At 51.8% G+C, this 26021-nt stretch overlaps 1 protein-coding gene across 2 annotated transcripts in view; it reads left to right on the top strand.

Moving 5' to 3' along the window:
* The window catches only part of cadm4 (cell adhesion molecule 4), a 378687-nt gene that overhangs the window by 260829 nt on the left and 91837 nt on the right, over positions 1 to 26021 (top strand). For both annotated transcript variants that reach the window (XM_086004004.1, XM_086004006.1), the window contains exon 5: positions 5086 to 5247. In XM_086004004.1, the coding sequence (XP_085860130.1) occupies positions 5086 to 5247 (162 nt within the window). The remainder of the gene's footprint in view (positions 1 to 5085; positions 5248 to 26021) is intronic.

Here is a 26021-nt window from a genome sequence, read left to right as displayed (position 1 = left end):
AAACGACTCCTACAAGCACTGACGGACAGGAAAAGACCCTTTGTTCCTTCTTGCCTGTCCCACACAACTCCAGTGCCTTGTGTGTCACAATATGTACCCTTGCCACCCCATCCAAAATCCATGTGATCTCCTGGGGGAGGCAGAAACCCAGGTTAAAAACCCCAGGCCAATTTGGCAAAAACAAAAAACTGGGAGATTCCTCTCCCACCTCAGCGAGAGACTCAATCCATCTATGTGGGCGAGATTTTGAACCCAACTACAGAGTTACACTAAACCTTTATTAAACACTGGTTAGGCACAGCTGGTGAATTGTGTCCAATTCCGGACACCACACATTTTAGGAAGGATGTCGAGGCCTTGGAGAGGGTGCGGAGGAGATTGACCAGAATGGTCCCAGGGATGAGAGACTTCAGTGACGTGGAGAGACTGGAGAAGCTGGGATTGTTCTCCTTAGAGCAGAGAAGGTTAAGGGGAGATTGACCAGAATGGTCCCAGGGATGAGGGACTTCAGTGATGTGGAGAGACTGGAGAAGCTGGGGTTGTTCTCCTTAGAGCAGAGAAGGTTAAGGGGAGATTGACCAGAATGGTCCCTGGAATGAGGGTCTTCAGTGACGTGGAGAGACTGGAGAAGCCGGGGTTGTTCTCCTTAGAGCAGAGAAGGTTAAGGGGAGATTGACCAGAATGGTCCCAGGGATGAGGGTCTTCAGTGACGTGGAGAGACTGGAGAAGCTGGGGTTGTTCTCCTTAGAGCAGAGAAGGTTAAGGGGAGATTGACCAGAATGGTCCCTGGAATGAGGGTCTTCAGTGACGTGGAGAGACTGGAGAAGCTGGGGTTGTTCTCCTTAGAGCAGAGAAGGTTAAGGGGAGATTGACCAGAAAGGTCCCAGGGATCAGGGTCTTCAGTGACGTGGAGAGACTGGAGAAGCTGGGGTTGTTCTCCTTAGAGCAGAGAAGGTTAAGGGGAGATTGACCAGAATGGTCCCAGGGATGAGGGGACTTCAGTGATGCGGAGAGACTGGAGAAGCTGGGATTGTTCTCCTTAGAGCAGAGAAGGTTAAGAGGAGATTGACCAGAATGGTCCCAGGGATGAGGGTCTTCAGTGACGTGGAGAGACTGGAGAAGCTGGGGTTGTTCTCCTTAGAGCAGAGAAGGTTAAGGGGAGATTGACCAGAATGGTCCCAGGGATGAGGGGACTTCAGTGATGTGGAGAGACTGGAGAAGCTGGAGTTGTTCTCCTTAGAGCAGAGACGGTTAAGGGGAGATTTAATAGAGGTGTTCAAAATCATGAGGGGTTTTGATAGAGTAAATAAGGAGAAACTGTTCTCATTGGCAGGAGGGTCGGTAACCAGAGGACACAGATTGACGATAATTGTCAAAGAACCAGAGGGGAAGATGAGGAGAATTGTTTTTACGCAGTGAGTTGTTGTGATCTGGAACGCGCTGCCTGAAAGGGTGGCGGAAGCAGATTCAATAGTAACTTTCAAAAGGGGAATTGGAGAAATACTTGAAGGGGCAAAAGTTGCAGGGCTCTGGGGAAAGAGCGGGGGGAGTGGGACTAATTGGAGAGCTCGTTCAAAGAGCCGGCACAGGCATGATGGGCCGAATGGCCTCCTCCTGTGTGGTATCATTCTATGACCCTGGGCGAAAGACTAGTACCTGACCCACTGCTCAATCCCGCACTGCCCTGCTCACCAAGCTGCACAGGGCATGTCACCTTTGAAAAATGGCCCTGTTGCATTCTGCTGGGGCCCTCATCCGCTTGTTTTAGTGGCATGTGCTGTTCGTCCAGCGGTCTGCTCGCCTTGAGATGCTGAGTGGCCTTTTGGGATTGCTAACACTGGACTGAACAGTTGGGTTTCCAGGCTGACTGGAACATATTATCGAATCAAATATTGGAGAGATTTCCCTGGAGCTTTCGCAGAGCGTCAGCCTTGGATGGGCAGCCTCTTGTGCTTAGGGATTGGTTATGTCCCGGTAGCAGATCTGAACTCCAATCCCAGGAGATGGAATCTTGAACGAGAGTATGCGGTCTTGGCACATCAGCTCCATAAAGAGTTTCCTCCGCCCCATGGGATTGCCCTGGCATCTCCGGGAATTGAAGATGAGAAAATAGCCTGTTTGACTGAGAGTCATGAACCGTCCAATCGGATAACAGGGATTCTGTTCCCCTTCCCCATTGGCCGGGGGCGGGGGGGGTGGGCCAATGGCGGGAATGAGGGGGCGGGGAGGTTCAAGGCTGAACCCTCCACCAATACCCCCCAAACAAGTGTCGGCAACCCTAGTCGCCCTCCTCATAGTTTGGGGGCGAAGAAGATCAGAACATAAGATGTAGGAGCAGGAGTCGGCCATTCGGCCCCTCGAGCCTGCTCCACCATTCAATAAGATCATGGCTGATCTGATCTTGGCCTCAACTCCACTTCCCCGCCCGCTCCCCATAACCCTCGACTCCCCTGTCTATCTCCGACTTGAATATATTCAGTGACTCTGCCTCCACAGCTCTCTGGGGTAGAGAATTCCAAAGATTCACCGCCCTCTGAGAGAAGAAATCCCTCCTGATTTATAACAGGCTCGAGGGGGCTGAATGGCCTCCTCCTGTTCCTATGGTAACAGGCTCGAGGGGGCTGAATGGCCTCCTCCTGTTCTTATGGTAACAGGCTCGAGGGGCTGAATGGGCCTCCTCCTGTTCCTGTGTAACAGGCTCGAGGGGCTGAATGGGCCTCCTCCTGTTCCTATGGTAACAGGCTCGAGGGGGCTGAATGGCCTCCTCCTGTTCCTATGGTAACAGGCTCGAGGGGGCTGAACGGACCTCCTCCTGTTCCAGTGTAACAGGCTCGAGGGGGCTGAATGGGCCTCCTCCTGTTCCTATGGTAACAGGCTCGAGGGGGCTGCACGGACCTCTTCCTGTTCCTGTGTAACAGGCTCGAGTGGCTGAATGGGCCTCCTCCTGTTCCTGTGTAACAGGCTCGAGGGGCTGAATGGGCCTCCTCCTGTTCCTGTGTAACAGGCTCGAGGGGGCTGAATGGGCCTCCTTCTGTTCCTGTGTAACAGGCTCAAGGGGCTGAATGGGCCTCCTCCTGTTCCTGTGTAACAGGCTCGAGGGGCTGAATAGGCCTTCTCCTGTTCCTGTGTAACAGACTCGAGGGGCTGAATGGGCCTCCTCCTGTTCCTGTGTAACAGGCTCGAGGGGGCTGAATGGGCCTCCTTCTGTTCCTGTGTAACAGGCTCGAGGGGCTGAATGGGCCTCCTCCTGTTCCTGTGCAACAGGCTCGAGGGGCTGAATAGGCCTTCTCCTGTTCCTGTGTAACAGGCTCGAGGGGGCTGAATGGGCCTCCTCCTGTTCCTCTGTAACAGGCTCGAGGGGCTGAATGGGCCTCCTCCTGTTCCTGTGTCATTGGGGAGGACCAAGGCACAGGGGTTTAGACTATACAGCAGAGCGGGATTAGACTGACTGTTGGTCAGTTTTTGGTTTCCCCAGAGAGTGGCGAGCCTCTGGAACCTGTTGCTGGCCGGTGGGGTTTGGGTGCTGACTCTCTCTGCGCCTTGAAGAGGGAGCTGGACCGGTACCTGACTGGGAAGGGGAGCGCGTCAGAGAGAAGCTAAGTGTCTTTATGGATCGCACTCAGCCCGTGTGCGTTCCCGGACTGGTTTTATTCATCTGACGGGGGGTGGGAGAGGAATTTTTCCGCGTTCTTTGTCCCCCTTATTGGCCGTGTTTCAATTGTTGATGCTCCCACAACAACAACTTGTATTTATATAGTGCCTTTAATGTAGCATAACGTCCCCAGGGGCTTCACAGGAGCGATTATCAAACAAACTTTGACACCGAGCCACATAAGGAGATATTAGGACAGGCAACCAAAAGCTGGGCCAAAGAGGTCGGTTTTAAGGAGCGTCTTAAAGGAGGAGAGAGAGGCGGAGAGATTTAGGGAGGGAATTCCAGAGCTCGGGGCCCAGGCGGCTGAAGGCACGGCCGCCAATGGTGGAGCGATGGAAATCGGGGGATGCTCAAGAGGCCAGAATTGGAAGAGCGCAGAGATCTGGGAGGGTTGTGGGGCTGGAGAAGGTTACAAAGATAGGGAGGGTTGTAGGGGCTGGAGCAAGTTACAGAGATAGGAAGGGCTGTAGGGGGCTGGAGGAGGTTACAGAGATAGGGAGGGTTGTAGGAGCTGGAGGAGGATACAGAGATAGGGAGGGTTGTAGGGGCTGGAGGAGGTTACAGAGATAGGGAGGGTTGTAGGTGCTGGAGGAGGTTACAGAGATAGGGAGGGTTGTAGGGGCTGGAGGAGGTTACAGAGATAGGGAGGGTTGTAGGGGCTGGTGGAGGTTACAGAGATAGGGAGGGTTGTAGAGGCTGTAGGAGGTTACAGAGATAGGGAGGTGTGTAGGGGCTGGAGGTGGTTACACAGATAGGGAGGGTTGTAGGGGGCTGGAGGTGGTTACAGAGATAGGGAGGGTTGTAGGGGCTGGAGGAGGTTACAGAGATAGGGAGGGTTGTAGGGGCTGGAGGAGGTTACAGAGATAGGGAGGGTTGGGCTGGAGGAGGTTACAGAGATAGGGAGGGGGGGCGAGGAGGAGGCCATGGATGGATTTGAAGACGAGGATGAAAATTTTAAAATCGAGGCATTGCCAGACCTGGAGCCAATGTAGGTCAGCGAGCATCAGAGGGGTGATGGGTGAACGGGGACTTGGTGCGAGTTAGGACACGGGGAGTTTTGGATGATCTAAAGTTTACGTAGTGTGGAATGTGGGAGGCCAGCCAGGAGTGGGTTGGAATAGTCAAGTCTGGAGGTAACAAAGGCACGGATGAGTGTTTCAGCAGCGGATGAGCTGTGGTGGGGCGGAGCCAGGCGGTGTTACGGAGGTGGAAGTAGGCGGTCTTGGCGATGGACAGGATATGGGGATCATCTCGTGGTCAAACGCAGGAGATTTCGTGGCTGTAGCGGGGTTAGGAAGTGTCTGGACTTGGTGCTGCAGCCATGGTGAGTGTGGGGCGGGGGCTTGAAGGACCAGCCTTCCTGCCCGCCGGTTTTTGCGCACGATCAGACGTTAATTATTAACGGCGACCCTGCGTCTGTGTCCGCACAGGAATCAGCAGCCAGGTACAGTCTGGCAAGATCTTCGAGATTACCAGCGTGGTGAGGTTCCCAGTGGAGAGGAAAGACGATGGCGCCATTGTGACCTGTGAAGCGGACCTCCCCTCCGTGAAAGGACAAAAGCAGCGGATGGAATTCCCTCTTAGTGTACGATGTAAGTACCAAAAAAAGAGCACGGGAGAATTTGTATTTCTACAGCACCTTCCACAACCTCAGAGTGTCCCTGCGCCCTATTTATCGAACCCCTTTGATCACAGCCCTCTCGATATCAATATTTTCAACAATGTGACAACAACCTGCATTTATATAGCGCCTTTAATGTGGTAAAACGTCCCAAGGCGCTTCACAGGAGCGATTCTCAAACAAATTTGACACCGAGCCACATCAGGAGATACTAGGGCAGGCGACGAAAAGCTTGGTCGAAGAGGTCGGTTTTAAGGAGGGTCTTAAAGGAGGAGAGAGAGAGGCGGAGAGGTTTAGGGAGGGAATTCCAGAGCTGGGGGCCCAGGCGGCTGAAGGCAAGGCCGCCAATGGTGGAGCGATGGAAATTGGGGAGATGCACAAGAGGACAGAATTGGAGGAGTGCAGAGATCTCGGGGGATTGTAGGGGCTGGAGGAGGTTACAGAGATAGGGAGGGTTGTAGGGGCTGGAGGAGGTTACAGAGATAGGGAGGGTTGTAGGGGCTGGAGGAGGTTACAGAGATAGGGAGGGTTGTAGGGGCTGGAGGAGGTTACAGAGATAGGGAGGATTGTAGGGGGCTGGAGGAGGTTACAGAGATAGGGAGGGTTGTAGGGGCTGGAGGAGGTTACAGAGATAGGGAGGATTGTAGGGAGCTGGAGGAGGTTACAGAGATAGGGAGGGTTGTAGGGGCTGGAGGAGGTTACAGAGATAGGGAGGGGGGCGAGGAGGGATTTGAAAACGAGGATGAGAATTTTAAAATCGAGGCGTTGCCAGACCGGGAGCCAATGTAGGTCAGCAAGCAACAGGGGGTGAACGGGACTGGGAGCGAGTTAGGGCACAGGGCAGTAGAGTCTTCTTATGAGCTCAAGCTTATGGAGGTTGGAAGGTGTTTCTGAATCACTTTGACAAGACAGCTATAGAATCCCTTTGGAGCAAACCCACCCATTCACCGGAGCGAGCCCTGACTGTATCCAGGATGAGATTCCCATTTAACTGGGGCTCTTGTCCACTTCAGACTTGATATATCTCAAAGACATGACATAGGTTGATGAGGAGAGTTAAATCCCCATTTATCTGGATCACCAGCTTCAAGCCCTGGTCTTTCTGTTCAAATTTCTTTTGTCCTTTGGTGAAAATCTTACTGGTTATGAAGCTGGGAGGAGGTTTGCCTTGGTGGTAAGTGTCATGTGAGATGACCTGTGCTGAATCTCAGTGAGACTCGCGGTCAAGTATGGGTCGGTAATGGTGCCGTTATAGGGCAGTGAAATTGTCTTCTCTCGGGCTAGTTATCCAGCATTAATCAACAGTGGGAACAAAGGTAGCGGAGCTCGGTATAATATCAGTGTGTCTCTCTCCCTCCATCTCCCACTCTTCACTCTATCTCTCCCTCCATCTCCAATCCCTCAGTCTCTCTCCCTCCATCTCCCATTCCTCACTCTATCTCTCCCTCCATCTCCAATCCCTCAGTGTCTCTTCCTCCATCTCCCATTCCTCACTCTATCTCTCCCTCCATCTCCAATCCCTCAGTCTCTCTCCCTCCATCTCCCATTCCTCACTCTATCTCTCCCTCCATCTCCAATCCCTCAGTCTCTCTCCCTCTATCTCCAATCCCTCAGTCTATCTCTCCCTCCATCTCCAATCCCTCAGTCTCTCTCCCTCCATCTCCCATTCCTCACTCTATCTCTCCCTCCATCTCCAATCCCTCAGTCTCTCTCCCTCCATCTCCAATCCCTCAGTCTCTCTCCCTCCATCTCCCACTCCTCACTCTATCTCTCCCTCCATCTCCAATCCCTCAGTCTCTCTCCCTCCATCTCCCATTCCTCACTCTATCTCTCCCTCCATCTCCAATCCCTCAGTCTCTCTCCCTCTATCTCCAATCCTTCAGTCTCTCTCCCTCCATCTCCCATTCCTCACTCTATCTCTCCCTCCATCTCCAATCCCTCAGTCTCTCTCCCTCCATTTCCCACTCCCCACTCTATCTCTCCCTCCATCTCCAATCCCTCAGTCTCTCTCCCTCCATCTCCAATCCCTCAGTCTCTCTCCCTCCATCTCCAATCCCTCAGTCTCTCTCCCTCCATCTCCCATTCCTCACTCTATCTCTCCCTCCATCTCCAATCCCTCAGTCTCTCTCCCTCTATCTCCAATCCCTCAGTCTCTCTCCCTCCATCTCCCATTCCTCACTCTATCTCTTCCTCTATTCCCAATCCCTCAGTCTCTCTCCCTCTATCTCCAATCCCTCAGTCTCTCTCCCTCCATCTCCTATTCCTCACTCTATCTCTCCCTCCATCGCCAATCCCTCAGTCTCTCTCCCTCCATCTCCAATCCCTCAGTCTATCTCTCCCTCCATCTCCAATCCCTCAGTCTCTCTCCCTCCATCTCCCATTCCTCACTCTATCTCTCCCTCTATTCCCAATCCCTCAGTCTCTCTCCCTCTATCTCCAATCCCTCAGTCTCTCTCACTCCATCTCCCATTCCTCACTCTATCTCTCCCTCCATCGCCAATCCCTCAGTCTCTCTCCCTCTATCTCCAATCCCTCAGTCTCTCTCTCCCTCCATCTCCAATCCCTCAGTCTCTCTCCCTCTATCTCCAATCCCTCAGTCTCTCTCTCCCTCCATCTCCAATCCCTCAGTCTCTCTCTCCCTCTATCTCCAATCCCTCAGTCTCTCTCCCTCTATCTCCAATCCCTCAGTCTCTCTCTCCCTCCATCTCCAATCCCTCAGTCTCTCTCTCCCTCCATCTCCAATCCCTCAGTCTCTCTCCCTCCATCTCCCATTCCTCACTCTATCTCTCCCTCTATCTCCAATCCCTCAGTCTCTCTCCCTCTATCTCCAATCCCTCAGTCTCTCTCCCTCCATCTCCAATCCCTCAGTCTCTCTCTCCCTCCATCTCCAATCCCTCAGTCTCTCTCCCTCCATCTCCAATCCCTCAGTCTCTCTCCATCTCCCATTCCTCACTCTATCTCTCCCTCTATCTCCAATCCCTCAGTCTCTCTCCCTCTATCTCCAATCCCTCAGTCTCTCTCCCTCCATCTCCCATTCCTCACTCTATCTCTCCCTCCATCGCCAATCCCTCAGTCTCTCGCCCTCTATCTCCAATCCCTCAGTCTCTCTCTCCCTCCATCTCCAATCCCTCAGTCTCTCTCCCTCTATCTCCAATCCCTCAGTCTCTCTCTCCCTCCATCTCCAATCCCTCAGTCTCTCTCTCCCTCCATCTCCAATCCCTCAGTCTCTCTCCCTCCATCTCCAATTCCTCAGTCTCTCTCCCTCCATCTCCCATTCCTCACTCTATCTCTCCCTCTATCTCCAATCCCTCAGTCTCTCTCTCCCTCTATCTCCAATCCCTCAGTCTCTCTCCCTCCATCTCCCATTCCTCACGCTATCTCTCCCTCCATCGCCAATCCCTCAGTCTCTCTCCCTCTATCTCCAATCCCTCAGTCTCTCTCTCCCTCCATCTCCAATCCCTCAGTCTCTCTCCCTCTATCTCCAATCCCTCAGTCTCTCTCTCCCTCCATCTCCAATCCCTCAGTCTCTCTCCCTCTATCTCCAATCCCTCAGTCTCTCTCTCCCTCCATCTCCAATCCCTCAGTCTCTCTCTCCCTCCATCTCCAATCCCTCAGTCTCTCTCCCTCCATCTCCCATTCCTCACTCTATCTCTCCCTCTATCTCCAATCCCTCAGTCTCTCTCCCTCTATCTCCAATCCCTCAGTCTCTCTCCCTCCATCTCCCATTCCTCACTCTATCTCTCCCTCCATCTCCAATCCCTCAGTCTCTCTCTCCCTCCATCTCCAATCCCTCAGTCTCTCTCTCCCTCCATGTCCAATCCCTCAGTCTCTCTCTCCCTCCATCTCCAATCCCTCAGTCTCTCTCTCCCTCCATCTCCAATCCCTCAGTCTCTCTCTCCCTCCATCTCCAATCCCTCAGTCTCTCTCTCCCTCTATCTCCAATCCCTCAGTCTCTCTCTCCCTCTATCTCCAATCCCTCAGTCTCTCTCTCCCTCCATCTCCAATCCCTCAGTCTCTCTCCCTCCATCTCCCATTCCTCACTATCTCTCCCTCCATCTCCAATCCCTCAGTCTCTCTCCCTCCATCTCCCATTCCTCACTCTATCTCTCCCTCCATCTCCAATCCCTCAGTCTCTCTCTTCCTCCATCTCCCATTCCTCACTCTATCTCTCCCTCCATCTCCAATCCCTCAGTCTCTCTCTTCCTCCATCTCCCACTCCTCACTCTATCTCTCCCTCCATCTCCAATCCCTCAGTCTCTCTCCCTCTATCTCCAATCCCTCAGTCTCTCTCCCTCCATCTCCAATCCCTCAGTCTCTCTCCCTCCATCTCCAATCCCTCAGTCTCTCTCTCCCTCCATCTCCAATCCCTCAGTCTCTCTCTCCCTCCATCTCCAATCCCTCAGTCTCTCTCTCCCTCCATCTCCAATCCCTCAGTCTCTCTCCCTCCATCTCCAATCCCTCAGTCTCTCTCCCTCCATCTCCAATCCCTCTCTGTCTCTCCCTCCATCTCCAATCCCTCTCTGTCTCTCCCTCTATCTCCAATCCCTCTCTGTCTCTCCCTGTATCTCCAATCCCTCTCTGTCTCTCCCTCTATCTCCAATCCCTCTCTGTATCTTCCTCTATCTCCAATCCCTCAGTCTCTCTCCCTCTATCTCCAATCCCTCAGTCTCTCTCCCTCTATCTCCAATCCCTCTCTGTCTCTTCCTCTATCTCCAATCCCTCAGTCTCTCTCCCTCCATCTCCCATTCCTCACTCTATCTCTCCCTCCATCTCTCAGTGTCTCTCCCTCCATCTCTCAGTCTCTCTCTCCCTCCATCTCCCATTCCTCACCCTATCTCTCCCTCCATCTCTCAGTCTCTCTCTCCCTCCATCTCCCATTCCTCACTCTATCTCTCCCTCCATCTCCAATCCCTCAGTGTCTCTCTCCATCTCCAACCCCTTTATATCGATCTCGGTCTTGAATATACTCAACGACTGAGCCTCCACAGCCCTCTGGGGTCGAGAATTCCAAAGATTCACCACCCTCTGAGTGAAGAAATTTCTCCTCATCTCAGTCGTAAACAACCGATACCTTATCCAGAGACTGTGCCCCCTGGATCTAGACGCTCCAGCCAGGGGAAACATCCTCTCAGCATCTACCCTGACAAGCCCTGTAAGAATTTTACACATTTCAATGAGATTCGTAGTTGATCATTTACAAGTGATTCTCCAGCTCAATACCAACATCTCTAAGTGGCTCTTAAGTAAGAAATGATACTTGGATCTCTAGCACGCTGAAGTATAATTAGGCTGCCTTCAGTCCCGACTCCGATAATCTTGTTATTCCCGTGTTTCAAACCATCGGGACTCATCTCACGGAACGCTGGCCTTTATATCTAGAGGACAGGACTGGAATTCAAAGAAGTGGCTGCAGAGATAGTGGATGCGTTGGTTGTAAACTACCAAAATTCCCTGGATTCTGGAGAGGTCCCAGCGGACTGGAAAACCGCAAATGTAACACCGCTATTTAAGAAAGGAGGGAGACAGAAAGCAGGAAACTGTAGACCAGTTAGCCTAACATCTGTCATTAGGAAAATGCTGGAGTCCATTATTAAGGACATTTAGAAAATCATAATATAGTCAAGCAGAGTCAGCATGGTTTTATGAAAGGGAAATCATGTTTGACAAATTTACTAGAGTTCTTTGAGGATGTAACGAGCAGGGTGGATAAAGGGGAACCAGTAGATGTGGTGTATTTGGATTTCCAGAAGGCATTCGATAAGGTGCCACATAAAAGGTTACTGCACAAGATAAGAGCTCACGGGGTTGGGGGTAATATATTAGCACGGATAGGGGATTGGCTAACTAACAGAAAACAGAGGGTCGGGATAAATGGGTCATTTTCAGGTTGGCAATCAGTAACTAGTGGGGTGCCACATGGATCGGTGCTGGGGCCTCAACTATTTACAATCTATATTAATGACTTGGATGAAGGGACCGAGTGTATTGTAGCCAAATTTGCTGATGTTACAAAGATAGGTGGGAAAGCAAGTTGTGAAGAGGACACAAAGAGTCTGCAAAGGGATATAGACAGGCTAAGTGAGTGGGCAAACATCTGGCAGATGGAGTATAATGTGGGAAAATGTGAGATTATCCACTTTGGAAGGAAGAATGAAAAAGCAAATTATTATTTAAATGGAGAGAGACTACATGATGCTGCAGTACAGAGGGATCTGGGGGTCCTCGTACATGAAACACAAAGTTAGCATGCAGGTACAGCAAGTAATTAGGAAGGCAAATGGAATGTTGGCCTTGATTGCAAGGGACATGGAGTATAAAAGTAGGGAAGTCCTGCTACAACTGTACAGGGCGCTGGTGAGACCACACCTGGAGTACTGCGTACAGTTTTGGTCTCCTTATTTAAGGAGGGATATACTTGCGTTGGAGGCAGTTCAGAGAAGGTTCACGAGGTTGATTCCTGAGATGAAGAGGTTGTTTTATGAAGAAAGGTTGAGCAGGTTGGGCCAATACTCATTGGAGTTTAGAAGAATGAGAGGTGATCTTATCGAAATATCAGATTCTGAGGGAGCTCGACAGGGTAGATGCAGGGAGGATGTTTCCCCTCGTGGGGGAATCTAGAACTAGGGGGCATAGTTTCAGAATAAGGGGGCACCCATTTAAGACGGAGATGAGGAATTTCTTCTCTCAGGGGGTCGTGAATCTGTGGAATTCTCTACCCCAGACAGCGGTGGAGGCCGGGTCATTGAATACATTCATGGTGGAGATAGACAGATATTTGAACTACAGGGGAGTCAAGGGTTATGGGGAATGGGCGGGAAAGTGATGTTGAGGCCAAGATTGGATCAGCCATGATCTTATTGAATGTCGGGCAGGCTCGAGGGGCCAATTGGCCTACTCCTGCTCCTGTTTCTTATGTTCCAATACAAGGGGGTAGAAGTTATGCTACAGCTACACAAAGCCCTGGTTAGACCACACCTGGAGCACTGGGAGCAGTTCTGGGCACCACACCTTAGGAAGGATATACTGGCCTTGGAGGGAGAGCAGCGTAGGCTTACCAGAATCACACCCGGACTCCAAGGGTTAAGTTACGAGGAGAGATTACACAAACTAAGGTTGTATTCCCTGGAATTTAGAAGGTCGAGGGGTGATCTGATCGAAGTTTTCTGGATATTAAGGGGAACTAATGGGGTCGATAGAGAGAAACTATTTCCGCTGGTTGGGGAGTCTGTGACTAGGGGGCAGAGTCTAAAAATTAGAGCCAGACCTTTCAGGAGTGAAGTTAGGAAACACTTCTACACACAATGGGTGGTAGAAGTTTGGAATTCTCTTCCGCAAACGGCAATTGATGCCGGGCCAATTGTTAATTTTAAATCTGAGATTGATAGATTTCTGTTAACCAAAGGTATTAAAGTATATGGGGCAAAGGCGGGTGGATGGAGTTAGGTCACAGATCAGCCATGATCTCATTGAATGGCAGGGCAGGCTTCAGAGGCCAAATGGGCCTCCTCCTGTTCCTGTGTAACAGGCTCCAGGGGCTGAATGGGCTCCTCCTGTTCCTGTGTAACAGGCTCGAGGGGCTGAATGGGCCTCCTCCTGTTCCTGTGTGACAGGCTCGAGGGGCTGAATGGGCCTGCGCCTGTTCCTGTGTAACAGGCTCGAGGGGCTGAATGGGCCTCCTCCTGTTCCTGTGTAACAGGCTCGAGGGGCTGAATGGGCCTCCTCCTGTTCCTGTGTAACAGGCTCGAGGGGCTGAATGGGCCTGCGCCTGTTCCTGTGTAACAGGCTCGAGGGGGCTGAATGGGTCTCCTCCTGTTCCTGGGTAACAGGCTCAAGGGGGCTGAATGGGCCTCCTCCTGTTTTTGTGTAACAGGCTCGAGGGGGCTGAATGGACCTCCTGCTGTTCCTATGGTAACAGGCTCGAGGGGCTGAATGGGCCTCCTCCTGTTCCTGTGTAACAGGCTCGAGGGGCTGAATGGGCCTCCTCCTGTTCCTGTGTAACAGGCTCAAGGGGCTGAATGGGCCTCCTCCTGTTCCTGTGTAATAGGCTCGAGGGTCTGAATGGGCCTCCTCCTGTTCCTATAGTAACAGGCTCGAGGGGGCTGAATGGGCCTCCACCTGTTCCTGATGTTCCTTATCTTCGGAAAAAGACAGAAACAGAATATTGCCTGGGTGAACTGATGACCTGGGACCAATGTTCTGACTCTAATTGTACGCTTGCTGCTGATATTGTTTACTGGTGCCACATTTTTAATTTGTTCTAAGTTCGACCTTTTAGGCGGAAGAACAGATTGTCACCGTCATTAATCATCGGAGTGTTCGAGTTGCCCGTTGTGTGGGGCGGGGGGGAGGTGGGGCAGTGAGTTGCAACAGAGGATGTGTTTGAAAACGTTCCTTGGAAAAGTTCGATCGCCAGTTTCCAGGGTGAGACCAGCTCCAGACGAGCACCTAGTCCTCCACTCCAAAATGACTTACCTGGAAACTTTCTCCGCCCTTCTCCCCTCACACTCCCTCCATGACGATGATAAATGACTGACTCCCCAACCAACGGAAGTTAGTCTTCCCTTCATCGCTGTATCGTCAGAATTTTACGAGGAGATTTACCAGGATGTTGCCAGGACTGGAGAATTCTAGCGACGAGGAAAGATTGGATTGGCTGGGGTTGTTTTAAGAGCATGAGAACCTAAGAAATAGGAGCAGGAGTCGGCCTTACGGCCCCTCGAACCTGCTCCGCCATTCAATAGGATCATGGCTGATCATCGACCTCAACTCACCTCAGCTAGTGTACTGTGTGCAGTTCTGGTCACCACATTACAGGAATGATTGCACTGGAGAGGGTACAGAGGAGATTTACGAGGATGTTGGCAGGACTGGAGAATTTTAGCTATGAGGAAAGATTGGAGAGGCTGGGGTTGTTTTCTCTGGAACAGAGGAGGCTGAGGGGAGATTTAATTGAGGTGTATAAAATGATGAGGGGCTTAGATAGAGTGGATAGGAAGGACCGATTTCCCCGAGCAGAGAGGCCAATAACCAGGGGGCAGAGATTGAAAGTAATTGGTGGAAGGATTAGAGGGGAGTTGAGGAGAACTTTTTTCACCCAGAGGGTGGTGGGGGTCTGGAACTCACTGCCTGAAAGGGTGGGAGAGGCAGAAACCCTCATCACATTTAAAAAGTTCTTGGATATGCCCTTGAAGTGCCGTAACCTACAGGGCCATGGACCGAGAGCTGGAAAGTGGGATTAGACTGGAGAGCTCATTGGGCTGGCACGGACACGGTGGGCCGAATGGCCTCCTTCTGTGCTGTAAATTTCTATGATTCTATGATAAAAGATGAAAAATTCGATTAAATCCCCTCTTAGCCTGTTCTGAGATCGTCCCAGTGTCTCGAGTTTCTCCTCTTCACTGTCTTTGCCCTTCGCTGGCAGAGAGGTGTTCCAGCGTCGCTGTCGGGGTGGACTTGTAGGGTAGAGGTGAGTGTGCAGTGTGCTCGGTTTGACGCTTTCACGAGCCAGACACGGTGCTGCTCGCAGTGAAACCCCTTCCGCCCTCGTGAGAGCAACAGCGCGACGTTGGAGGAGGAATCTTGGCATTTTTCGGGATGAGACGTTAAACCGAGGCCCCGTCTGCCCTCTCGGGTGGACGTAAAAGATCCCGTGCATACTATTTGGAAGACGTGTAAGAAGTCACACAACACCAGGTTATAGTCCAACAGCTTTATTTGAAATCACAAGCTTTCGGAGCGCTGCTCCTTCGTCAGGTGAAGTGGAGAGATGCATAAAAACACAGCTTATATAGTCAGAGAATAATGCCGGATGTTTACAGGTAATCTTTCTAACTGCCATTTATCACACCTCGGCAGAGAGATAATCACAGCAATCAAAGGTGTAAATGGTGTCCAAACAGGTCAGTCAGGAAAACATTACATCAAAGAACAATGAGGTGGGGTCACAAGGGGTCAAATGTTGCAGATGCTGGGGTCTGTATGAAAAACAAAAAAACAGACAAAAAACATTTTTTTTGCTGGAAATCACAGCAGGTCCGACCGCATCTGTGTGGAGAGAACAAGCCAACGATGACTCGAGTCTGGATGACCCTACGTCAGGTGGGGTTACATGTAGCGTGACATGAACCCAAGATCCCGGTTGAGGCCGTCCTCGGGTGCGGAACTTGGCTATCAGTTTCTGCTCGACGATTTTGCGTTGTCGTGTGTCTCGAAGGCCACCTTGGAGAATGCTTACCCGAAGATCGAAGGCTGAATGTCCTTGACTGCTGAAGTGTTCCCCGACTGGGAGGGAACACTCCTGCCTGGCGATTGTTGCGCGGTGTCCGTTCATCCGTTGTCGCAGTGTCTGCATGGTCTCGCCGATGTACCATGCTCCGGGGCATCCTTTCCTGCAACGTATGAGGTAGACAACATTGGCCGAGTCACATGAGTATGTACCACGTACCTGGTGGATGGTGTCCTCATGTGTGATGATGTTATATGTGTTGATGATCTGGCATGTCTTGCAGAGGTTGCTGTGGCAGGGTTGTGTGGTGTCGTGGTCGCTGTTCTCCTGAAAGCTGGGTAATTTGCTGCGAACGATGGTCTGTTTGAGGTTAGGCAGCTGTTTGAAGGCGAGTAGTGGAGGCGTGCGGATGGCCTTAGCGAGGTGTTTGTCATCATCGATGACATGTTGAAGGCTGCGAAGAACATGGCGTAGTTTCTCCGCTCCGGGGAAGTACTGGACGACGAAGGGTACTCTGTTGGTTGTGTCCCGTGTTTGTCTTCTGAGGAGGTCTATGCGATTTTTCGCTGTGGCCCGTCGGAACTGTCGATCGACGAGTTGAGCGTCATATCCCATTCTTACGAGGGCGTCTTTCAGCGTCTGTAGGAGTCCATCGCGTTCCTCCTCGTCTGAGCAGATCCTGTGTATTTGCAGGGCTTGTCCATAGGGGATGGCTTCTTTAATGTGGTTAGGGTGGAAGCTGGAGAAGTGGAGCATCGTGAGGTTGTCCGTGGGCTTGCGGTAGAGTGAAGTGCCGAGGTGTCCGTCTTTGATGGAGATTCGTGTGTCCAAGAATGAAACCGATTCTGAGGATAGTCCATGATGAGTTTGATGGTGGGATGGAACTTGTTGATGTTATCGTGTAGTCTTTTCAGTGATTCTTCGCCGTGGGTCCATAGGAAGAAAATGTCGTCGATGTATCTGGTGTATAGCGTTGGTTGGAGGTCCTGTGCAGCGAAGAAGTCTTGCTCGAACTTGTGCATGAAGATGTTGGCGTATTGGGCTGCAAATTTGGTCCCCATGGCTGTTCCGTGTGTTTGGGTAAAGAACTGGTTGTCGAAGGTGAAGACATTGTGGTCAAGGATGAAGCGGATGAGTTGTAGGATGGCGTCTGGAGATTGGCTGTTGTTGGTGTTGAGTACAGAGGCTGTCGCAGCGATGCCGTCATCGTGTGGGATACTGGTGTAGAGTGCCGAGACGTCCATCGTGGCGAGGAGTGTCCCTGGTTCAACTGCTCCGTGGGTGCTGAGTTTCTGTAAGAAGTCTGTAGTGTCACGACAGAAGCTGGGGGTTCCCTGTACGAAGAAGAGGAGGGGGGCGGAGTTCTCCCTGGTGTCCTGGGGCCTATATTTATCCCTCAATAAACATCACTAAAACAGATGGTCTGGTCATTATCACATTGCTGTTTGTGGGAGCTTGCTGTGCGCAAATTGTGTGCCGTGTTTCCTACATTACAACAGTGACCACACTTCAAAAAAAGTACTTCATTGGCTGTGAAGCGCTTTGAGACGTCCTGAGGTGGTGAATACTGGGGAGGACTCCCCTGCTCTGCTTTGAAATAGTGGTCAAGGGATCTTATATGTCCACCTGAGAGAGCAGACGAGGCCTCGGTATAACGTCTCATCCAAAAGACGGAACCTCCGACAGTGCAACGCACCCTCAGTACTGCCCCTCCGACAGTGCAGCGCTCCCTCAGTACTGCCCCTCTGACAGTGCGGCTCTCCCTCAGTACTGCCCTCCGACAGTGCGGCGCTCCCTCAGTACTGCCCCTCCGACAGTGCGGCGCTCCCTCAGTACTGCCCCTCCAACAGTGCGGCACTCCCTCAGTACTGCCCCTCCAATAGTGCGGCGCTGCCTCAGTACCGCCCCTCCGACAGTGCGGCGCTCCCTCAGTACTGCCCCTCCGACAGTGCGGCGCTCCCTCAGTACTGCCCCGCCGACAGTGCGGTGCTCCCTCAGTACTGCCCCTCCGACAGTGCCGCGCTCCCTCAGTACTGCCCCTCCGACAGTGCGGTGCTCCCTCAGTACTGCCCCTCCGACAGTGCGGCGCTCCCTCAGTACTGCCCCTCCGACAGTGCGGCGCTCCCTCAGTACTTCCCCATCCACAGTGCGGTGCTCCCTCAGTACTGCCCCTCCGACAGTGCGACGCTCCCTCAGTACTGCCCCTCCGACAGTGCGACGCTCCCTCAGTACTGCCCCTCCGACAGTGCGGCACTCCCTCAGTACTGCCCCTCCGACAGAGTCAACATTTCGTGTCGATGATCTTTCGCCAGAGGTCGCGATTAAAGGCCTCTGTTGAAAGATCGTCGACCTGAGACATTAACTCCGTGTTTCCCACTGCATGAATCCTGAACTGCTGAGTATTCCCAGCAATCTCCGCTTCATCTCAGCTTTCCAGTTTTTTCCGCAGGGTTTTGCTTTTTGTCTTGAAAGGAGTGGAGACTCTGAGTGACTCTGACTCCATTGACCGGACACGGTTCCCATCTCTCGGCACAGGGAGCGACTTGCTCATCAGCCACGGACCACAGATTTTAAAAAAAAATTGTTTTATTCGTTTATGGGATGTGGGCGAGCATTTATTGCCCATTCCTAATTGCCCCTTGAGAAGGTGGTGGTGAGCCGCCTTCTTGAACCGCTGCAGTCCGTGTGGTGAAGGTGCTCCCACAGTGCTGTTAGGGAGGGAGTTCCAGGATTTTGACCCAGCGACGATGAAGGAACGGCCGATATATTTCCAAGTCAGGATGGTGTGTGTGACTTGGAGGGGAACTTGGAGGTGGTGGTGTTCCCATGCGCCTGCTGCCCTTGTCCTTCTAGGTGGAAGAGGTGGCGGGTTTGGGAGGTGCTGCCGAAGAAGCCTTGGCGAGTTGCTGCAGTGCATCTTGTCGATGGTACACACTGCAGCCACGGTGCGCCGGTGGTGGAGGGAGTGAATGTTTAAGGTGGCGGATGGGGTGCCAATCAAGCGGGCTGCTTTGTCCTGGATGGTGTCGAGCTTCTTGAGTGTTGTTGGAGCTGCACTCACCCAGGCAAGTGGAGAGTATTCCATCACACTCCCAGTCTTTGCCCCATCTTGGAGAGCTTACCACGGACTGGGCTGATGCGGGTCAGCGGGTTAATCCCGCAGCGGAATCAGCCTGCTTTGTGCCCCAGAAGAGAGGGACCAAACACGTTATCTCTGCCAGCTGTATTTTCCGTATTACAGATTTGACTCTCAATTCTACATAGGAGTTTATGCATCAGTCTCTGCAGGTAAAACTATTTAACCTCGGTTTAATTTATTCCGTGTCACTTTTCTCATTCCCGAGTTGTAACCACTTTCTCGATGAATAGTCCAATTAATTATTTCATGCTCGGAACGATCTGCAGAAGCCTCTTATCTGTCGAGTGTTGTACACAATTCTTTGGCAGCCAAACGATTTAAAAAATGTAAAGCTGTTCTTCAAAGGGGTAAAATCAGCGGCTGAAGGATTTGCTCGATGTTTAACTGGCTAAGAAATATCTCAGCTCGCTGGCTGCATTTGGAGTGGAGGATTGAAACTTAAAAAATTCTGACAGGACTGGACAGACTAGATGCAGGTAGGATGTTCCCGATGGTCGGGGAGTCCAGACCCAGGGGCCACAGTCTAAGGATAAGGGGTAAGCCATTTATATAATTTTTTAAATTTTTTTATTATTCATGCGGGCGCCGCTGGCTAGGCCTGCATTTAGTGCCCATCCCTAATTGCCCTTGAGAAGATGGTGGTGAGCCGCCGCCTTGAACCGCTGCAGTCCATATGGTGTAGGTACACCCACAATGCTGTTAGGAAGGGAGTTCCAGGATTTTGGCCCAGCGACAGTGAAGGAACGGCGATACAGGTCCAAGTCAGGATGGTGTGTGGCTTGGAGGGGAACTTGTAGGTGGTGATGTTCCCTTGCGTCTGCTGCCCTTGTCCTTCTAGGTGGAAGAGGTCGCGGGTTTGGAAGTTGCTGTTGAAGGAGCTTTGGCAAGTTGCTGCAGTGCATCTTGTAGATGGTACACACTGCAGCTACAGTGCGCCGGTGGTGGAGGGAGTGAATGTTGAAGGTGGTGGATGGAGTGCCAATCAAGCAGAGAGTAGGAATTAACGGGTCTTTTTCCGAGTGGCAGGCAGTGACTAGTGGGGTACCGCAGGGATCAGTCATTGGACCCCAGCTATTCACAATATACATTAATGATCTAGATAAGGGAACTAGATGTAATATCTCCAAGTTTGCAGACGACACAAAGCTGGGTGGGCGTGTGTGCTGCGAGGAGGATACCGAGAAACTCCAGGATGATTTGCACAGGTTGGGTGATTGGGCAGAAGCGTGGCAGATGCAATATAACGTGGATAAATGCGAGGTTATCCACTTTGGTGTCAAAAACAGAAAGGCCGACTATTATCTGAATGGCAGTAGATTGGGAGAAGGGGAAGTGCAATGAGACCTGGGTGTCCTTGTGCACCAGTGCACCAGTCGCTGAAGGTAAGCATGCAGGTGCAGCAGGCGGTGAAGAAGGCAAATGGTATGTTGGCCTTCATAGCGAAAGGGTTTGCGTACAGGAGTAAGGATGTCCTGCTGCAGTTGTACAGGGCCTTGGTGAGACCACACCTTGAGTAATGTATGCAGTTTTGGTCGCCTTATCTGAGGAAGGATGTTCTTGCCATGGAAGGAGTTCAGCGAAGATTGACAAGGCTGATCCCTGGGATGGCAGGAATGACGTATGAGGAGAGATTGGGTCGATTGGGCTTATACTCGCTGGAGTTTAGAAGAATGAGAGGGGATCTCATCGAAACTTATAAAATTCTGACAGGTCTGGACAAACGAGATGCAGGTAGAATGTTCCTGATGCTCGGAGAGTCCAGAACCAGGGGTCATAGTATAAGGATAAGGGGTAACCCATTTAGGACAGAGATGAGGAAGAATTTCTTCACCCAGAGAGTGGTGAACCTGTGGAATTCTCTACCACAGAAGGCGGTTGAGGCCAAGTCTTTAAATATATTCAAGAAGGATTTAGACATATTTCTTAGAGCTAAAGGTATCAAGGGATATGGGGAGAAGGCAGGTACGGGGTACTGAATTTGTATGATCAGCCATGATCTCATCGAATGGCGGAGCAGGCTCGAGGGGCCGAATGGCCTATTCCTGCTCCTATCTTCTATGTTACTATGTAACCCTCCCTATCTTTGTAACCTCCTCCAGCCCCCGACAACCCTCCCTATCTTTGTAACCTCCTCCAGCCCCTACAACCCTCCCTATCTGTGACCTCCTCCAGCCCCCTACAACCCTCCCTATCTCTGTAAGCTCCTCCAGCCCCTACAACCCTCCCTATCTCTGTAAGCTCCTCCAGCCCCTACAACCCTCCCTATCTCTGTAACCTCCTCCAGCCCCTACAACCCTCCCTATCTTTGTAACCTCCTCCAGCCCCCTACAACCCTCCCTATCTCTGTAATCTCCTCCAGCCCCTACAACCCTCCCTATCTCTGTAAGCTCCTCCAGCCCCTACAACCCTCCCTATCTCTGTAACCTCCTCCAGCCCCCTACAACCCTCCCTATCTCTGTAACCTCCTCCAGCCCCTACAACCCTCCCTATCTTTGTAACCTCCTCCAGCCCCTACAACCCTCCCTATCCCTCTAACCTCCTACAGCCCCTACAACCCTCCCTATCTCTGTAACCTCCTCCAGCCCCTACAACCCTCCCTATCTCTGTAACCTCCTCCAGCCCCCTACAACCCTCCCTATCTCTGTAACCTCCTCCAGCCCCCTACAACCCTCCCTATCTCTGTAACCTGCTCCAGGCCCTACAACCCTCCCTATCTCTGTAACCTCCTCCAGCCCCTACAACCCACCCTATCTCTGTAACCTCCTCCAGCCCCTACAACCCTCCCTATCTCTGTAACCTCCTCCAGCCCCCTACCACCCTCCCTATCTCTGTAACCTCCTCCAGCCCCCTACAACCCTCCCTATCTCTGCAACCTCCTCCAGCCCCTACAACCCTCCCTATCTCTGTAACGTCCTCCAGCCCCTGCAAACCTCCCTATCTCTGTAACCTCCTCCAGCCGCCTACAACCCTCCCTAACTCTGTAACCTCCTCCAGCCCCTACAAACCTCCCTATCTCTGTAACCTCCTCCAGCCCCTACAACCCTCCCTAACTCTGTAACATCCTCCAGCCCCCTACAACCCTCCCTATCTCCGTAACCTCCTCCAGCCCCTACAACCCTCCCTATCTCTGTAACCTCCTCCAGCCTCTACAACCCTCCCTGTCTCTGTAGCCTCCTCCAGCCCCTACAACCCTCCCTATCTCTGTAACATCCTCCAGCCCCTACAACCTTCCCTATCTATGTAACCTCCTCCAGCCTCTACAACTCTCCCTATCTCTGTAACCTCCTCCAGCCCCTACAACCCTCCCTATCTCTGTAACCTCCTCCAGCCCCTACAACGCTCCCTATCTGTGTAACCTCCTCCAGCCCCTACAACCCTCCCTATCTCTGCAGCCTTCTCCAGCCCCTACAACCCTCCCTATCTCTGTAACCTCCTCCAGCCCCCTACAACCCTCCCTATCTCTGTAGCCTCCTCCAGCCCCTACAACCCTCCCTATCACTGTAAACTCCTCCAGCCCCTACAACCCTCCCTATCTCAGTAAGCCCCTCCAGCCCCCAACAAGCCTCCCTAACTCTGTAACCTCGTCCAGACCCTACAACCCTCCCTACATCTGTAATCTCCTCCAGCCCCTACAACCCTCCCTATCTCTGTAACCTCCACCAGACCCTACAACCCCCCCTATCTCTGTAACCTCCTCCAGCCCCTACAACCCTCCCTATCTCCATAGCCTCCTCCAGCCCCTACAACCCTCCCCATCTCTGTAACCTCCTCCAGCCCCTACAATCCTCCCTATCTCTGTAACCTCCTCCAGGCCCTACAACCCACCTATCTCTGTAGCCTCCTCCAGCCCCTACAACCCTCCCTATCTCTGTAACCTCCTCCAGCCCCACAACCATCCCTATCTCTGTAACCTCCTCCAGCCCCCTACAACCCTCCCTATCTCTGTAGCCTCCTCCAGCCGCAACAACCCTCCCTATCTCTGAAAATTCCTCTGGCCCCTACAACCCTCCCTATCTCTGTAACCTCCTCCTGCCCCTACATCCCTCCCTATCTCTGTAACCTCCTCCTGCCCCTACAACCCTCCCTATCTCTGTAACCTCCTCCAGCCCCTACAGCGCATCCTATCTCTGTAACCTCCTCCAGCCCCTACTACCCGCCCTATCTCTGTAACCTCCTCCTGCCCCTACAACCCTCCCTATCTCTGTAACCTCCTCCAGCCCCTACAACGCTCCCTAACTCTGTAATCTCCTCCAGCCCCTACAACCCTCCCTATCTCTGTAGCCTCCTCCAACCCCTACAACCTTCCCTATCTATGTAACCTCCTCCAGCCTCTGCAACCCTCTCTATCTCTGTAACCTCCTCCAGCCCCTACAACGCTCCCTATCTCTGTAAACTCCTCCAGCCCCTACAACCCTCCCTATCTCTGTAGCCTCCTCCAGCCCCTACAACCCTCCCTATCTCTGTACCCTCCTCCAGCCCCTACAACCCTCCCTGTCTCTGTAGCCTCCTCCAGCCCCTACAACCCTCCCTATCTCTGTAACCATCTCCAGCCCCCTACAACCCTCCCTATCTCTGTAACCTCCTCCAGCCCATACAACCCTCCCTATCTCTGTAGTCTCCTCCAGCCCCTACAACCCTCCCTATCTATGTAACCTCCTCCAGCCCCTACAACCCTCCCTATCCCTGTAACCTCCTCCAGCCCCTACAACCCTCCCTATCTCTGTAACCTCCTCCAGCCCCTACAACCCTCCCTGCCTCTGTAGCCTCCTCCAGCCCCTACAACCCTCCCTATCTCTGTAACCATCTCCAGCCCCTGCAACCCTCCCTATCTCTGTATCCTCCTCCAGCTCCTACACCCCTCCTGATCTCTGTAACCTCCTCCAGCCCCTCCAACCCTCCCTATCACTGTAACCTCCTCCAGCCCCTACAACCCTCCCTATCTCTGTAACCTCCTCCAGCCTCTACAACCCTCCCCATCTCTGTAACCTCCTCCAGCCTCTACAACCCTCCCTATCTCTGTAACCTCCTCCAGCCTCGACAACCCTCCCCATCTCTGTAACCTCCTCCAGCCTCCTACAATCCTCCCTATCTCTGTAACCCCCTCTAGCCCCTCCTATTATGTCCGTGTATAATTGAGACACGGACTGCAGGAGTTGATTATAACAAGTCTTTACTGAATGGAGACAACCTGGAAACTGAAACTACAGAAGCCTGCTAGGGCCTTTTATACAGGGGTGGTCACTGCTTGTACTGCAGTCTGAGACCAGTTAGTCCCTTAAAGGTACATACACAACAATTCCTCCCCTTTTAGATAAACAGTACATAATATTCATTTATCAACTAAATAATAACTAATTACAATTACAATTACGGTTGCTAGATACATTGGTTGAAGTTAAGCAATTATAAGTTCAGTCTTTGAGGAGGCTTCCTGATTCTGTCTGGATAACGCCTCTTTGGGATATCAGGTTCTTCTGGCAAGGTTGAGTCGGGATCAATGTCGTTGTTTGGTTCGTCTGCTTCCAATATCACCGATTCTGCGGTAGATGCAATTGGTACTTCGGTTTCATCGCCAGGTGTATCAGATCGTGGTGTGGAGTTGACGTTTTCCAGTGACTCTAGAATCTGGTCAGCATGGCGTCTTACAATGCTCTCTCCAACGTCCACGGTATACATTAGAGGTCCTTGCCGTGTACAGATCGTTCCTGGCTGCCATTTCTCTGTGCGGTAGTCCCGGGCCAAAACTGGTTGACCTATCTTAAAACTCCTGGTCGGCCTTTCATTCATATTCTGAAACTGCCTGTTCTCCACATCTCTTCTGACGTTTGGCTTAACCAAATCCAAGCGGCATCGTAGTCTTCGATTGAAGAACATCATGGCTGGAGCTTGGTTGGTAACCGCATGTGTCGTATTCCGGTAGGCAAACAAGAAGTTATCCACCTTGTGTTGTAGGGGTATATCTTCATTACACATTGCCTTGATAGCCTTCTTGAATGTTTGAACAAACCTCTCGGCCAATCCATTAGTGGCTGGATGATATGGGGTGGATGTGTAATGCTTAACACCATTGTTCTTTAAGAACCTCCGGAACTCTTCAGACACAAACTGTGGTCCATTGTCAGAGCAAATCTGTTCAGGTAGCCCATTCCTGGCGAATATGGTTCGTAAGACTGATAGTTTTTTCTGTGGTGGTTGAGGACATTTTTATTACCTCTGGCCACTTTGAATGTGCATCCACTGCAATTAAAAACATCGAGTCCATAAAGGGACCAGCAAAATCAATGTGCACCCTTTGCCATGGAGGTGAGGGCCACTCCCATGGATGTAGAGGGGCTTGTGGTGGGGCGTTTTGGACCTTCTGGCATCCTGTACAGCTCTTGGTCATCTCTTCGATTTCTCTATCGATTCCCGGCCACCACACAAACGCTCTGGCTAAGTTCTTCATTTTTACCCCTCCCAGATGACCCTCATGAAGCTCATTGAGCACTCTATCCTTCAATTTGGGTGGAATTACTACTCTGGATCCACACATCAAGGTTCCTCGGCACACTGACAGCTGTTCTCTTCTCGGCGAGAATGCTGGCAGCAGTGGTTCGCCATGTGCTGGCCATCCCTTCACCGTTAAATCATAGACCCAGGAGAGTGTCGGGTCATTTCGTGTTTCCTTTTCTATGTTTGCATTCGTCACAGGGAGACATTCGACTATAGTCGAGTGGAATAACTCCACTGGATCCACTGCCAGTTCTTCTTCCACCGTCGGCAACGGTAGGCGCGACAATCCATCAGCATTCCCATGCTGTTTAGTTCCTTTGTACTCGATGTCATATTGGTGTGCCCCTAGGAAAAGGGACTACCTCTGTAGCCGTTGTGCCGTCATTATCGGTACGCCCTTCTGAGGGTTGAAAATGGAGACGAGAGGTTGATGATCAGTTAGTAGAGTAAATTTCTGACCGTGCAGGCAGTGATTGAACTTCTTCACCCCCCACACCAGGCTGAGGGCCTCTCTGTCAATCTGGGCGTAGTTACGCTCGGCTAAAGTTAACGAGCGTGACGCAAAAGCTATCAGCCTCTCTGAACCATCAAGGAATTTATGTGACAGTACCGCCCCAATGCCGTAGGGAGACGCATCACACGCCAGTCTTATCGGTAGTGATGGGTTGTAGTGAGCCAATACTTCTCTTGAAGTGATTAGGTCCTTACTCTTCTGAAAGGCCCGCTTACATTCATCGCTCCATTTCCATGCTACTCCCGTTTGTAGTAGGGCGTTCAGTGGATGCAGAATTGTGGACAAATTCGGCAAAAACTTATGGTAGTAATTCACCAATCCGAGGAATGACCTCAGTTGCAACACATTTTCAGGCGCTGGAGCCTTAACCTCCTC

The sequence above is a fragment of the Somniosus microcephalus genome, chromosome 12, assembly GCF_052327205.1.
Source record: "Somniosus microcephalus isolate GS21.2 chromosome 12, FLI_Smic_1.0, whole genome shotgun sequence".
Taxonomy (NCBI): domain Eukaryota; kingdom Metazoa; phylum Chordata; class Chondrichthyes; order Squaliformes; family Somniosidae; genus Somniosus; species Somniosus microcephalus.
The sequence above is the reverse complement of the archived record's forward strand: the minus strand, read 5'-3'. Positions and strand labels throughout refer to the sequence as shown.